This window comes from Vigna umbellata, chromosome 1 (genome assembly GCF_029865625.1).
Source record: "Vigna umbellata cultivar VRB3 chromosome 1, Vumbellata_1.0, whole genome shotgun sequence".
Lineage (NCBI taxonomy): Eukaryota > Viridiplantae > Streptophyta > Magnoliopsida > Fabales > Fabaceae > Vigna > Vigna umbellata.
In genome coordinates, this window is record NC_142165.1 from 21,872,040 (window position 1) to 21,889,651 (window position 17,612).

General features: G+C 30.6%; 1 protein-coding gene across 1 annotated transcript; it reads right to left on the reverse strand.

Annotated features, from left to right (window-relative positions):
• Positions 1–3,652, reverse strand: EBF1 (EIN3-binding F box protein 1). Its single transcript, XM_088100373.1, has 2 exons — positions 3,320–3,652; positions 1–2,709 (listed from the first exon to the last, which is right to left on the reverse strand). Exons 1-2 carry the CDS (start codon positions 3,342–3,344, stop codon positions 803–805), a joined length of 1,932 nt encoding a protein of 643 aa, XP_087956499.1. The 5' UTR covers positions 3,345–3,652; the 3' UTR covers positions 1–802.
• Positions 3,653–17,612: the final 13,960 nt, after the last annotated feature.

The window sequence follows — 17,612 nt, forward strand, 5'->3', positions numbered from 1 at the left end:
TGAGAGACATCAACACATGATTTTTTTTTGCCTCAAAATGAGACTGATTTTTATTTTATTACATTTCATAAGATACAGCAAAAAGGGCAGACACGAACACCATTGACTAAAGTAGTAGCTGCAGTGCCAGGTTCAAAAAAAATAAAGCCTTAAAAAACTAGGACTTGGTAAAAAACAACCCTTCCCAGAGGGAAAAAAGGTTGTGGTTATGGCAGACCTGTATTACTTGCTGCCACAGCCAAGCCCTTAAGAAAAGACTTCATAACAACAAACTTGACAACTGCAACTATATAGTCTGGGAGCTTCTAACCTGCTCTTCGAATGAAACTGATGATACCCAAACATCGTGTGAAGAACATAGTTCAAACACAGAAACATTTGGTAAACAAGGACTGGGAGAGTGATACAAGTGACCGTAAAAACTTAGAAAAAAAACTAGGACACACATGGTGGCAAAACCGATGCAAAGCTGAGGTTGAAACATCAGGTGCCAACACCAGTAACAAAGATTGCTAACTCCAGAACCCGGTAGCTATGTTCTCAGAGACATGCAGCCATTTAAAAGGTGGCAATGGATGCCAAAAAAGAACAGGTGCCGTTGAAGGAACCTGCAAAAATGGGGGTTAAATGACTGCACACTCCGGAAAAAGGGAACCGAGTAGCTGGATGATGGATATGATGATGATGATGAAGACCTGTTAATGGAACCTAGAAAAGACTACTGTGCAACACTAAGCATAACAAGCTTCCTGTATGATGTGATCCTGGCCTAAATTGCTGTGTGAGGTTAATTCTTCCATCTTTACGAGAGGATGTCACACCTCCAGAGAAGCTCTACAAGCATGTCAACGGTGCCACTGTTAATTGCATTGCAGTGCTGGATGTTCAGTCCCAAAAGGGTCCGGCCCAATTTTCTCAAGGCGGGCAAGCTCCTGTCTGAGACCAAAGCGCAACCTGACAAAGAGAGAATTTGCAGATTAATCTGTTGGGCATGTGCCAGGGCTGCTATCCCAGCATCTGTGATTGAGCACTTGGAGACATCAAGATCGCATAGCAATGCACAGTTTTCAGCAATTGCCATCAAGCTAGCATCACTGATGTTTCTACAACCATCAAGGTTTAGGTTCTCAAGAGTCCAACCGTGAAGGTTGGCCAAGGATGAAACTACTTTGTCTGTGACATTTGTGCAGCCACTGAGGTTCACTTTAACCAAACCAGCCTCAGAACTCTCTAGCAGTGGAAGAACCCCGGCATCAGTCACTCCATCGAGTCCACTTAGTTCAACATGCTGAAGCTTAGGGCACAGCTTTCCCAGTACAGAGAGTGAGGCGTTGCCAAATCCAGGGCAGTTGCAGATGGTCAATGATCTAAGGGATTCACAAGGAGAAATGGTCGGCAACACCAAATTCAGGTCTTTGATTCCGTAGCACCTCACCAAAGAGATGGACTTCAATTTTGCACCACAGTTAAAAAGGACACCAAAAAACCCAAATTGGGTGATTCTGTGGCACTCTTCCAATCGAAGGCTCTCGAGTGATGAAGCAGCCTTGGCAAACGATATCAACCCATTGTCTGACAAAAAGGCACACTTGTGAAGGTGTGCAATTTTCAGATTTGGGCAACCCTTTCCTACAGCTTCAAGTCCAATATCGGTTACTCCCCTGCATGATGCAACTGTGAGTGACTTCAGCTTCTTCAACCCACTACCATTTCCCATTACCCAGAACCCCTTCTCGCTGACATTTGGGAGGCAATTAAGGACAAGATCAGTAACAGACTTCCCATAATGTCCAATAACGGCTAGAGAGAGATCTGACACAGACAGTGCTTGGAGCTTCACCTTCGTCAGAACCAAAGAAGTTGAAAACAATCCAGCAATTCCCTGATCGCTAACACCTGTGCAGTCCTTGATGGTTACGGATCTTAGGTTGGGGCAGAACTTCCCAATAGCTCGCAGACCTTCATTACCAACATTAGGGCACGATTCCAACGAAAGCTCGGTCAGATTCTGGCAGTTCTTTGCAATTGCAGCCAAAGCCTTATCAGTAACAGCAGGGCACTTGCAAAGGTCGAGCTTTTCTAGCTGGTGACAACCGTTAGCGATCTCGATTAGGCCCTCGTCACCAACAGTAGAAACATTCCATAGAGAAAAAGACTTCAAAGAAGGGCATCCATGAGCAACTGCCCTGAGACCAAGACTAGTAACCCCACGACACATGTTGCTTCCTCGGATGGAAAGCTTCCCCAACCCTCCGCGAGATGCAGTTCCAACAGCTATGGCAGCCAGTCTAACATCCGTGGCCTTCTTTCCTTCCAAGCTCCGAGAGAGGTATCCCTCACCTCCAAATTCTACATCATAACCATCCTTTTCAATGTTTTCTGCGCTGGTGTTTTTCATGGCACAGATTTCATCTTTGCAAATACTGCTCAGAAGCATAAGCCAGCGCTTGGAAACGCAAGCACATGCACTCCTGTCCTCGCCAGCGGGCAACCTTCTGAAGATCTCAAAGAGACACTCATCTGGTAAGGCTTCAATAGAGGTTTTCTGCTTTTGCTCAAACCATTCTCCATCGAAAACGAATGGAGCGTTGACGCGTGATCTCTTCCTGGGAGGAAAGTATACATCAACTTGAGGGCCAAGGGGAAGGAAGAAACTCGCTTCCTTTGGGTTGGCGTAGATTGATCCCCCAGAGCAAAAGTCATCACCTCCTGATAACCCAAATGTATGCACAAACTCAGAAAAACACAAATTTCACCATATAAACAAAGTTAAACATGCTGATTCAACCACTACAACAACATAGTTCCCGTTTATCCTTTGAAAACAAAACCAGTTTCGGATCAACTTTAAACATAAAAACAAACTAAAACAAAAAGGACCATCGGTTGAACATACTACAAAACATGATCCAAAGTTCCAACAAAAAATCCTTCAAACAATTTCCTACCTGGATTAATTACCTCAATCTCTAGTAAACAATTAAACTACGAATATTTTTACGTTTACTACCAGATTCTCTAAGCAATCAAAACGACTTTTACCATACAAAACGACTTTCATCACCCAATTCAAAAGTCCACACCTTTTACCCAACGCAACCACGTGATCATCCATGGCCCATAACAAATTAACAAAAACTAAGACCAACCCATTAAATTTTAACCCCTAAAAATTAAAAACTAGCCTTAATCACACAAAGTAGAAACGTTCTACGCACCTCAAAATCCCAACATAAAAACTAATCTCCAAAAAAGTTGGGGCAAAATCAAAACCCCATAACACAAAGAGGACAAAAACAGCCTGATTAAATGAACTCACCGGAAAAGCCGAGAACTTTAGACATGGGTACGGGTGAATAAAAGCCGGGTGAAGAACCCCACAACGTTCGACACGAAAGAACCCTCGAACGAGAGCAAAAAGGAGAGCGAAGAAGAAAACAGCAACAAGAAGAAGAGCTATGGCGTTGTGTGATTGATGAGAGCAAGAACGCATGAGAAAAAGGAAGTCGTCTGAAGGTGAAGATCGCAGGAACCCTATGAGATAGGGCAAAAAAAAGAGAGAGAAGAGATGAGAAAAAAAGGGGTTTGAAGAAAAAATGAAGGGTGAGTGTCTGGGAAAAGGGAGGCTTTTATTGGAAAGGGAAAGAGATTCCCGTACACTGAACGGTTTCCTACATGCAATGTATCTGAGCAAAGTGGGGTTTTTTTGTAATATTCTTTTTCCCCCACCACCAAAAACCAGAAACCACAAACCACTGTGGCTCATGGGTTTCGCTTTTCCTCTTTTCTTTATTTCATTTTCTGAAAATGGTGACCTGATTTTCTGATTAATACTTCATTTAATGTGAAAAGAAAGCTTTTGTTTTTGGTTTTATTGGTAATTATAGTAATTGGGAAGATACTTTTCAACTTTTCTCAGAACTTGTCTATGTAATGTGGCATAAGGTTAAGGTTTTTATTGGATTAAAGAAGAAACTCATTCTTGTTACATGAAAATAATTGCTTATTGTAGAAGAATTAGAACACAGATAATTCTAAAATAGTTCTTTACTTTTTTTCCATTAAATAATTTAATTCTTATTTTTTTCTTTTCCCTTTCTTTACTTTGGTTTTGTCTTTTCTACCATTAACTGTTTGAGTAAAGTTTACAATAGTTATTTAGGTGTTCTTTTTTTTCTATTGGAGATGTAATTATAGAAATAAAATATAATTTTAATTAGTGAAAACATGATGATCTTCAAAATTAAAAAGTGAAACAAAGTTTATTGGGGCTTTGTTCAATCGTAAAATAACCATTTTTATTCTTAACTAATAATTAAATTATTATCTTTCGCATTTATGTATTTTTGTTGGCAATATTCATGCAGGAATAATTAAAAGATTTTTATCATTGTTATATAATTAAAAAAAAAGTAGCATTTTTTATAATAACTTCTAAAACGAAAAGATAGATATACTGCATCGATTTGGAGTATGGTTAAAAAATTATTTTTCAAACCCTGAAGAATTAAAAATAAATTTTACATGAATAAATAATAATATTATAATTTGAATTTAAATATTTTTATTTTATTCATAAATATATTTTTGTAGAATCTGAGTATAAAGAAGAATATAAATATCACCATTATTATTATGACAAATTATAGTTACCGACTTCACTGACTCTTTCGTTTTTGGATGGTTTGTAATGTTGGTAGAATAAGGTTTCATGATTTGGAAAGCTTATATAACTTGATAGAATAATTTCTAGAAACATTAAATGAGATTTAAGCTTGTAGGCATGTTATATCTATACGAGACTTAGTAATTACATTTATTTAGTCGGTTAGATTATTTAAATTGGTGAAACTTGTGATGTTTTTAGGATTAAATTTTATGTTAGAATAAATATATATATATTGTAAGAAATTTTAATGTAAAGTTGAAAGTTTTAATTAAACAAAGATGATTGAAATGAACAATATATAAAAGTAAGGTTAGACAAATTTATTATCTTAAAGTTGAGTTAGAGGTAAGTAAAGTATTTTATATAGATAGGTTTATGACTTATCAAATCGTATTGGTGTGTTATTTAGTTAGCACCGTAATAATGTAATTTGTGATATATATATATATATATATATATATATATATATATATATATATATATATATATATATATATATATATATATATATATATATATATATATATATATATATATATGTATGTATGTATATGAATCCTAACAAAATACATAACTTTTTCATATGGTCAAATCTATTTTCTTATATAACATCGTATGTTTATGTTTATTACATTATCATTACAATTAAAAACAATATAGATACTAAAAAATATAAGCTAGTGATTTATAAAATATAATACATTTATTTATCATTATCATTGTTTAATTTAGAAATATCATACGCAAACATCAAAATCAAATGTGTATACATAATAATAATCTGAGTCATTCAAAAATAATAATCCATTTGCCTTAATTTATTAATAACTCATATAGCTTAATCTCATATTATAAACATTGAACTCTACTTTTATAAAACTTATGTATTGATTAAATTAAGGGATTTTGCACATAGAGTCACATATCTCGAGACTTAAGTCATCCTCGTATGACAAGGTAAATTTGTACTACATGTGGGATACAAATTTTTTTTCACATACACTTTAAATAATTAACTCTAATCACTTAGATATTTTTTTTATGTGAGTTTAATACTAATAGGACACACACTATTAATAAATCTTTCATTACTTAATATAATGTTCAAATATAAAATATTAATCAAATATAACAAAATAATTAAAAGATAAACCAATTTTAACATTTAAAAATTCATTTATTTAAAGTTTATAAAACATTTTTTCGCTCTTATGTCACTCTAATGGAAAAACAATAATAATAACAAAAAATACCAAAGTATGAGGCCAAAATAATTCTCCCAAATTTGAGAGAATATACTAAGAGCAACAATAATAAAAATGACAATAATAATTACAAAAGAGAATATTGATATTTTTAGTGTAGGAAAATCCTGTCAATGTAAAAAGTACAAATCTAGGAGCACAAGCTAGTAAATCAAGCTCTATTAAGATCAATATAAATACAAATAATCATATCAAGAGTAAAACCAAATGTTTATAACGAATCAATACATTAAAGCAATTATGTTTTCAAATATCAATTATGTTTTCAAATATGAATAACAAAGAAAAAGAAACCTAAAATAAAGTAACAATGTAAGACTAAATTTTTTTAATAACAAACATCTAACTAAATATTTCAATGATAAAAATAAAGAATCGTTTGTTGCGAACCTTTTATACAAATTTTAATTCAATTTAACAGTGAACAAAACGAGAATTACAATTTTATTAAGACACTTCAATGAATATTTTTATAAATTTTCTCTTTTTTTCTCTCTAAAGATTGTGAAAATAAACTCTCTTTTTTTACATAAAAGATTCCAATTCACTCAGGTCAAGTTAAATATTGAATTAAATAGATTTGATTACGTTAAACACATAATTAAAAGCAATTCAACACAACCAACAAAGGCTTGAAGTGCTTTTGAAAACTTTTGTACATATGTGTATGCTAATATAACAGAATATATATTTTATTTTTTCATTATTTTTGGATTGAATTAAATTTTCATATTTAAAGAAAGAACCTTCTATTGTAGCAAATTTTCATAAATTTGAAATATAATTTATATATTGAAAAATATTTATTACTTTAATTTTAATAATAAAATAAAATATATATTTAAATAAATAAATTATTATCTTATTCATTGTGTAACATTCCAAAAATACAGTATAAACCATACTATAGAATATTCACATATTAACAATATTACAGTTCAATTATGAGAATAATGAGTCAGTTATGGCCGAACGGCCTTACGAAAATACTACAGAATTTAACCTTTACAGAACTACAGTATAGACCGAACGGTTACCTAAACTACGCTAATACCGATCGGTTATACAAAATAAGACCAAACCTAATGATTGACCGGTCCTATGGTTCGGCTTTCACTTCCACTTCTTCCAGGGCCTCCTCCAGCAACTCTTCTCCTTCTGCTCACATCCATAGGATGATCATTGCAACAAAAAATAATGACCGAACGGACAAAACAGACAAGACAGAAAATAGGGTAAGCTTATGTAATTTAATTAACTCAGTAAAACCTAAACTTCACATAAATCTAGCATAATTCACTATTCAATCGTGTAACATCCAATCATGCACTTCCAATCAAAATTCACGTCAAAGCATGCAATGATCGACCATTTTACTCTGACTGTCTGGATTGTATGAATTCTGTGTAGCTACGACGTTTTTGCACCCGGGTGATGTAATAGTTGGGATGCCCTCAACAGCTGTCACCCGAGGTTAGTCCATTCCGTCCAAGTTCACCTTATGCACTATGACCTCCTGTCATTCTCACACATGACTTACTCTTCTCTACTTAAGAATGAGTAATCACAGAATATCAGGATAACCGTCAGCTGAACATAACCACATTCATACTCTACCATTCAATAATCACTCATGAAATATTCCTCCCTGGAATACTCTTTCATTTCCATATCATTCCATTTATATTCCATAATACAATCAAACCAAACCAATACAAACATCTCCCATCTGAAATCAAAATTGAACAATAACATTTCCCCAGAGACAAGACCGAACGTTTTGAATACCTTTTAGACTAACACAGCTGAATACTTAGTGCAAGACCGAGCGATCTTCCACTTATACACCGTATAGGACCGAACGGTCCATTCTAGATAAAAACTCATCATAAGCCGAACACTAGTGAGAGTATTTGGACTTTTACTTACTACTCAATAATTACTACAGAACAGTATTTTACTAGACTGAACTCCTAAGAATGTACCGAATACTAAATATTTTACATATAATTTAGACTTAACTGAATGTCATAAGAACTATTGCTGGAATCTGAGAACTTAAACCGAACCCTACAAAATTTAACCGAATACTATTGACTTGGACCAAACACTCTTAGTTCAAATAGAGTACACAATGGGGTATAATAAAAATACCGAGCGCTTGGTTAAAGACCAACCACTATAAAGACCGAGCGCTTGGTTCACAACCGAGCACTACTGAGACCGAACGCTTGGTTTAAGACCGAGTACTACTGAAACCGAGCACTTGGTTCAAAACTGAGTACTACTGAAACCGAGCGCTTGGTTCAAGATCGAGCACTACTGAACTTAAATCAAAGTGAAGGAATATATATATATATATATATATAGACACACACACACACACACACAATTACACTACACTTATTTTCAATGAAGGATAAAGGTAACATCTACAACTGTAAGTACTATAGAATACATTAACTAAACTGTTTAGGAAGCCTAAAGGGAAAACTATACTTAGACCGAACGTTTACTTATCAGTATACTAAGAGAAAACCTATCGGTCCTTAACTGAAATTCTCCACAGAAGAAGAATCCAGTACAGACCGAATACTCAAAGTAAAACTAAACGGTCAATAATGACTTTCGGTGACAACCACAGGATTATACAGAATTCTAGATACAGAAGAGCAAACCCTATATCAGCCAGTTCACATCATTTGTAACTCATACACTTATATATACAAAACATGTACTGAAAACAACACTTATTCATCCATGGATCAACCCAATATACAACCATTCAGAATAAGAAATCATAATCAAATTATATAAGCTTCCCTTACCTCTAAACGTAGCCGAATGCTCACAGATGCAATATATGGTTCACCACTACCAGTCTTATACACTTAGAGCTTATTGATTTAAAAACTAAACCAAATACAAGACCAAAATTGCTATTAGAATGAAATGATAAACTCATGCAATCAGAATTTGGATTTGCATGTGACAGAAAACGAACGGTCTAAAAAGAGAAGTACTCACCAGCTTAAAGCACAACTTGATCGGTGCAAAGTGTTGCTCTTGGCACCAAGAATACTCAGACGTTGCCTGAATGATGATCGGAAGAAGAAAAGGATGAGAAATCGTAGAGAGAAGATGGAGATTGTATAGAGAAATAAGAGAAAATGGAGGTTCGGGAGGTTGAAGATGAAGGGTGCATGCAGAAAAGTGGCACGAAGTTTGAAATTTCGCCTTAAATACTACCGTCACTAAAACCGATCGGCCACTTAGCGCTGCACACTTGTCTTCCACTATCTGAAAATCCGAACCCTTTCATTGACACCTGACTTCCACTAACTTGGAGTTTTTGAAGGTTCTGACACGTTGCATAGACTAAAATTTTAGTTGATAAAGTTGGAAAAGGAAATAAACATGTTATCTTTAAATATATTATAATAATAATTTCAAATGTTCTACAATTATAAATATATTAAAGAGGTATATTCATATTAATCTGGAGGCTGCTGATTAAATAATACCATAGACAAGTGAATGAATAATCTAAAAGAGATTATCCTGTCAATTAAATGAGAACAACTATTGATATACAATTTACTGTATTTATTATAAATTTATTATGCGCCGTAACTTTTTATTGAACATAACCATAGTTTGCAATTAAATGTTAATAATATTTAAAATTTTAATATATATTGTTTATTTTAATAATAATTATTATTATTAAAAATATATTACAAATTTTTGAAATAAATTCAATCGATAATTAAATTTAAATGAACTGATTAAATACAACAAAAATTAGTAAATAAAGTAAAGTCTGAAAATGATTTTGTGCCAACTTTTACTCAACTGAAAGGACATCTAACGGCTTGGATTGGTCCATAAAGTTGAATTGATCATTAATAGTTGTATATAAAAGATATAAAAATTTAATGTAAAAATCTTATATTATATTATAATTTTGAAATCTTTATTTTATTCCAATATCAACAGTCTTTGAACCGTTTCTAATTCTCTATTCTACAAATAATTCATTTTCATCATTTAACTTTTTATTATTCTAACCATTTATTTAACTTTCTATTATTGTTTATCATTTATTTAACCTTTTTCCTAATAAATATCAAGTCAATTTTTTAACTAATACATGGTCCAATTAATAACTATTTTTATAAGCATTTTTTAATGTTGACTCGTGTTCTGACTCTTGTGAGAAGACTTTTAACTCACCTAAAACTTTATTAGTATTTTTTTTTTGTATCTTTCTTAAGTTTTACTAAACAATATTTAAACATGGATCTTATCAATTTTAAGCAATAACTAATTTTAGGTATTTTATAGTTTAAATCGATTTAAGTTTTGTGACGTGCGTATTTAAATAAATTATTTAAGACTGGTACTTTTGTTTAACTTTTATGTTTAAATAAGCAAATCAAATATGAATTAATGGATGGAGTTGAGAATTATGCCCATTCAAAAAGTAAAATTGAACTTTTCTTTTTGTTTATAATTTTAGTTGTATCCGATTAGAAATTAAATTTTTTCTTAACACACATTTTTTGAATAAAGGGGATTGATTTTATAAACTTAATTTGAAAAAAAATCATTCAAACTTAAATTTATAAATTTTAATTCTAGTATATTGTTGCTCTCTTGATATGTTATTTGTTGTAATGTTTTAACAATCTATTTCGCTCTTATACAATATTACTAATGAAAAGTTTGAGTTCTGTTTAAGAATTCTTATTTAGTTAAATTTTTTTTCTAAAACAAACCATTATAAAATGAAATTTGGTATGTTTATCCTCTATTTTTATTTTATTGTAAACGATCACCCTCTAATGTTTATCATGTAGCTTAAAATATACTAACGATAAAGTAATTTGAATAGTTTCTAATTTGAAGTATTATTAAATTGTTTTTTAATATTGATTTGTGTTAAATTCGTGGTTCTTGAAAGATAAAAAAAAACTATGATAAATAATTTTTTCTCTCTTATAAATATCTTTAGTATCAAACTAACTCCAAGTGAATTTAGATTTATATGTGACTGTTAAACTTATTGCAAGAGCTAAGAAAAATATACATTTAATCAAAGCTACTAGTTTAAGAAGTCAAAATAATTGAATGTAGGTTTCACACCATGGAAAACAAAATTTGATATTTAAATTTAATAGTTCCAGATCAATTAACTCACTAGCTAAAAATTTAAAGAGTGTTATTTAAAAGAATTAATTTATCTAATGCTTAAATAGTACGATGAATGACTTTCGATTTTTATTTCAATAAATAACATTTTTTATATCTTTAATCCTATAAACTTAAATATAAATATTTTAATTAATTATTTATATAATAAATTAAAAGTCAAAGCAACGCATAATGATTATAACAATATCACATCTCAAAAAAATCTCAACATTTGTAATATAAATGTTATCTATTTATCTTAGATAATTAATAAATATCATAATTTAAATATATATTATGCACTAATGATAAAATTCACACAATTTAAAGGTAAAAAAAATATATGATTGAAGGTAAAACTTAGTAATTTTTTAAAAGAGCTAAAAACATATTTAAATTTATAAAATCTTGTATGACTCTTTACCATTTGTTCTAACATATAAGTTTTTTTAAACTAAATATTAATTTTTCCTGAAGGAAATGATCAACATAAGTGTTTCAATGTTTATGATCATATTTGAATTTTCAAGTGAATGATAACATAAATAAGGAGTGAATAGAAGACTAAAGAAAACCCTAGAAAGCAAACCCTAACTATTGGTAAATAAAAGCAGTAATGAATTTGATTGAAGGAATTGAAGGAAAGTGTTGATGATAAGTTGTTGTGGAGCATGAGGGGTGAGTGTGGGTGATAGTTGTAAGAATTGAAAAAAGGTGGGTGAAATTATGAGGAAAAAATGTGATGTTGATGAAAAGTGTTTGAGAAAAAATGAAGAAAAAAAGCAGTTCATGAACCTGCAATGATGTTTGATGTGTGTATGTATCCCCACCAACGTTAACATCCCTTTGAATTTGAACCACAATGTTTGATACCCAACTTGGGACGCAGCCAACTCCTTTTATGCGTTACCACGAGACAAAGAGACAAACCCAACCCACCACCACAAACATCATTCATTTCAATCAAACTCATTTGCCAATTTATTCATCCAAGTTCATGCCCTCTCTCTTCTTCCTTCAAGTCTTTTCAATCTTCCCACGAGCCACCCAACTACATCTATATATGCATCCCTATTTAGGTCAAAACAAGACTCATCTCACTATTCTCCCCACAAACATTTTTCATCAAACTATAATCATCATAACCATATATAGTGCTTTCTCTTCACAACTTCAAACATCTATTCGACAATATACAATAATAAAATAATTCATGGGTGAAATAAGTTTATACATCATTTCAAAACAATTAATGTAGTGATATTATATGAAATATAATTTTTTACATTGTTTGCTTTCTTCATTATATCTAGAAGAATTCATATCTGATTTGAGATTTGTAGATCCAATATGTCTCAAGTATAACACGTTTTATATATAAAAGATCTTAATATCACTTTTAACTCAACTATGAATGACTTTATGAATCTTTATATATTACTCATTTTTTTCAATATCTACTTGATATAAACTCCCCCACAAACATATTAGTAAAATCTTACAATTTACTTTTTTTATAAACTAATTTTAATTTGTGATTTTTTTTCAATTTGAATATCTCTTAAATATTCATATTTTTAATAAAATTGTTGATAAATATATAAATAAGAAAAAATGGCATATAAAAGGTTAAAAATTAAGGTAATAGAAAAAAATTATCATTTTTATCATAATATAAATCTTCTTTGTCTACTTAATATTAAATCATTAATCTTAGTTTATTAAGGGGAGATGGGTGAAAAGAAAAAGATAACTAAGATAAGGAGGAAAAAGAGTAAGAGAAGGAAACTTTATGTCTATCATGCATAATCTAATCCTTAGATCAACATATCAACAAGTGTATTAATAATGTTAATTTTTACCATTATTTTAGTCATATTTCATTAAAAAAATCAAATTTTCTTTAACTGTTTACCTTGTGATCTTTAATTTTATCTTGTTTTTGTAAATAATTTTATTTTGGGTTACATTAATCTACCACTAATCTCCATTTTTGTGTGTCTATTTTAATGACATGAAGTTTTTTGCCTCAAACCAAAGAAGCTGGCAACCCAAAAAACCAAAAAGAACAAAAAAATGGGAAATCATGAAGTTCATCTAGCGTTGAGCGCCACCTCTTTTCCATTGAGTGCCAACATTATAGAGCCAATACCTGTTAGTCGTGCATCCTCTATTGAGCACTAGGAAGATGGTGTCAAACACCATTCAGTTTTAAAAATCAGCACTGAGCGCGAGAAAGACTGTGATGGGTGTTATTCAACTCGCAAAAGTGAGCATTCAACGATATAACACTTGCGTTGGGCGCCAATTATGCTGATGTTGAAAATTTTGCCTTATTTCTTCTTTCTTGCTCAAGGGAAACCGATTTGGTGGTTGAAAACACAATTTTTCACTCTTTGGAGATCTTAGAGGTTTGTTAGGGCTTGTGGGAGCAATCTCTTCTTCCTTTTTGTATCTCCATCTTCTATTTTGTAATCATGGGTTCTCCATGACAATGGAAAGCTAAAGCCATTTTGTTGGTGGTAGATAAAACCACTAAACTCTTATGTATCTTTGAATGTTTTGAAATATATATATATATATATATATATATATATATATATATATATATATATATATATATATGTGTGTGTGTGTGTGTGTGTGTGTGTGTGTGTGTGTGTGTGTGTGTGTGTGTGTGTTCCATTAAAAGCTAATATTTGAGTTTCCTTGCTTAATGTCTTCTTGGTTTGATCATCCACAACTTGATACTTGGTTCATTAGGTGTTGGAAAATATATTTTGAAACCTAAAAATGAAACAAGATATACCTAATGAAGCTTGTGTCTAGAAATGGAGTTTGACCAATTGGTTGTCATAAACCCTAGTTCATAATGTGGGTTCGATTATTAAGGGTTCAAGGGATTAACTCTGAATAAGGAAACCTAGGATCATTTTATTAAGGGATTGAGGTTTTAAGTAGACTTCTATTAAGGGATTAAGTTTGAGTAGACTTGTGGATTAACATTAGTGTATTAATGGAGACTATGTGAGCTTTTATATGTATGAGAGTGAAGTCAATGAAATTTAACCCCAACAATAGTATTTTATATCATTTTTCGTCTTTTCCATAATATAAAAGTGTTTTTAACTACCAAATTTCACTTTTACTTATTTATGCACAAATTTAATTTATTCCACAAAACTCAAATTGTGGAAATATTCTTTCTAGATTAGTCATTAATTGTACGATTATTTGGTATTGCATGAGTCTCTTAGGAAATAATATATGATCTTACCAGTTACTACTTACAAGATTTGGTACATTTGTCAAAGAGAGATAACAAGTATCCAATTCAAAACATGCTAAACAAACACTTATAACAATATTCAAGTTCAAGCAACAATTTCTCGATCAACCATAATCACTACATAGAAACCAAAATCCAGTGACCAAAGATAACGTTATTTTCTACCTTTTATTATTGTTAGGTTTTGTGAATAAAATCAACTTCTCAATAAATTTTATCTTGTTTAACCCTCATGTTTATCTTATTTTTGAATTGTTTTGTATTTTAGTTGTTTTATGCTTGTTTACCTCTAATATCTATTTTTAGTGTATAAAATAAGTCAATATGAAGGAATTGTGGTGGAGGAAAACAACAAGGAAGCATGATTAGTCAATAAAGAATGATTTTTAGACAAATACCCACTTCGGGGACAAGAATCGCACCTAAGCTACAAACATGAAGAAAAAACTCACTTGTAGGGTTATATTGTCATGGATCACCCTAGACAACCAAAAAACCACCAATAGGCTCCACGTTGAGTGTTGGGCGAGCTAGTTGGTCATTGGATGGAAATGACAACCCAAACTTGTAGTATTTGATTCGTTGGCCATAATATGGCTCGCACAATGATTTAAAAGTTAGAGAACATCAATTTTTAGGCTTTGCTAGGCTAGAATGAAGTCGTTGGGCGAATCCGTTGGGCTTGATACATGAAAGTGGATATTTAATCATCGTTTCGCGAGGATTTCTCTTTTACACAATATAAAATCACCTAGGGTGCTTAGGAGAGATTTTTTAAGGTTGTTCGGAGTGTTGGGAAGCTCTATATCTCCTCCTTGGGTTTCCTCCTTCATTCGTGATGGTTTTCCCTCTTTTAGGGTTGAAGAGGAAGATGGACTACATATTAGAAGTAGAAATGTGAAGGAGAAGTGTGATTAAAGCTTGAAGTAGTTGCTAGGTGCCTTGGGAAAAGACATTCATCTTCTTTATGATTCCGATTTCTTCTTTATCTCTTTAATTTTTAAACCCTAGGTTCTCCACTTGGTAAGCTATTTCAATTTGTTGAGATTAGATGTAAGACACTAAATTTTTATGTAAAATTATGTTAATATATATATATATATATGTGTGTGTGTGTGTGTGTGTGTGTGTGTGTGTGTGTTTTCAATTCAAGTTAGTTTTTGATTTCCATGTTCAATGCTTGACGTGGATTGTTCTCATGCTTGATTTGTGATTCTTGAGGTGTCGATTTAGAATTTAGACTTGAAATTGAATGCCTAGTGGATAGGAATAAAACTTGGTTCATTAGTAATCTTAAACTCTTGAAATTAATGCATGATTTCACTTGTTGGATTCAAAGGATTGAAACTTGATGAGTGATCATAAGCTCAAAGGCTCTAGTAATAGGATTTGAGTATGTTGGTGAGTTGATTTTGACTTAAATATGAAATTGAAATGTTTATGAATGTATGAATATGAATTGGATGAAATGTAATCTTGATAATTGTAAATAATTTATGTTAAATTTATTGTTGCACATCAATTGTTTGATAAAAATACAAAAAAGAGTTTCCATTGTGTTTTTATGAACTTTGTGGTATAATTGAGTTATTGAGTGCAGGAGTTGTTATATAAGTCCTTATAAGAGAACAATATTTACTACTTGGAATGATGAGAAACAAACTCAAATCCTTAAATAACCCTAATTACGATGATAACTTTTTTGAAGAACTTATGTTGTACACAAATTTGTGTCAAGATTTCATAAACATGTATGTATATTTAATTGCATATTATATATATATATATATATATATATATTAATTTTATCAAATTAAAATATGTATAAATATCATAATAATTTTGTAAATATTATTTTTGTCATTTATTATTGTTCTTATTAGGATTGAGAGTGTGGATCTTTGGACATATGACAATATTTAAATGATGGCTAGAATCAATTTTCTCGTTCTTTGGTAAAAAAATTCATGTATAAAAGACTTTTTGACATTTAAGTTAATAAGAGAATTTTAATATATATAGGAATAGAACCATTAATGTGATTGAACTCCTTAAAAGAATACCACGAATATTATAAAGTTTCTAAACTATATAAAATATGTTATAAAACAAAAAGTAATAATAAAATAAAAACCTATAATATTTATGATATATTAGCATGATAATAATAATACATTATTTAATCAGGTTAATCATATATTTTTGTTAATATATATTTTTGAGTTATTTAATTTTTTTCATAAATGGTAATTTCAATATAATTTATATGTCATATTATAATTAATGCCGTATTTGATATTTTTGTAAAATTTATTATTTTATGTTAGATCGTATCATATATATTTAAACTATATCCATTATTCTTTTTTATATTTGAAAATTCCTTGTCGGAAACGTAAAGTTGCACATAAACATGTGTGTGAGGTGGCACAAAGCTAAAGCCAGAGTGATTTAACTGGAGTACTGAAGAGTACCCACTTGTTTTGTTTTTTCATTTGGTTCAAGTTTCAATAATGGATCCATGCACTAACACAAACTAATATAATTATTATTTTTTAAATATTTTGAGAAATTATAATAAACTGAATACACAATGAGTAGCTTTTTAATGTGTTATTTTGAAAAGTGAAGTTATCTAGTACACAATATACAATTAAATTAAATTACACCTTCTATTACATTGTTTATTCTTCTTACCCTAAAATTATTAAATAATAGCTAAATTTAGAAATAAAAAGTAATTATTTATTATATTAACTAAATTAGATGTTAATTTGAAAATTATAAATTATTACTATATAAAATAATCTAACAAAAATTATAATTAATTTGTAACTTAAAGTTAATGATGTAAATATATATATATATATATATATATATAAAAGTACTAAATACATTTGTAGACACCTTAGATGACCATCATATTAAAATTGGTTTTTCATTTAGAGAAGGTTATTTTAGTTCTTGGATTAAAACTCTTATTCTTATCAAAGATAATAATCTTTGTGGCAAATCTTCATTGACTTATCAATATGTTATATTGTGGCATCTCAATATTTGTCTTATTTCACTTTTTTTTTCTAATTTAATTTTTGTTTGTTTCTTTTGAGAATTCAAATTCAGGATGACCGTACTCTTTCATGAATAGGATCATATCATCCGACACCGACTCATATCATCTATTACCAAAGCT

Coding starts and splice junctions, on each gene's coding strand:
- EBF1 (XM_088100373.1), bottom strand. CDS start 3,344: ATGTCTAAAGTTCTCGGCTTTTCCG. Junction 2,710..3,319: donor TAAAGTTCTCGGCTTTTCCG/GTGAGTTCATTT, acceptor TTGGGTTATCAG/GAGGTGATGACTTTTGCTCT.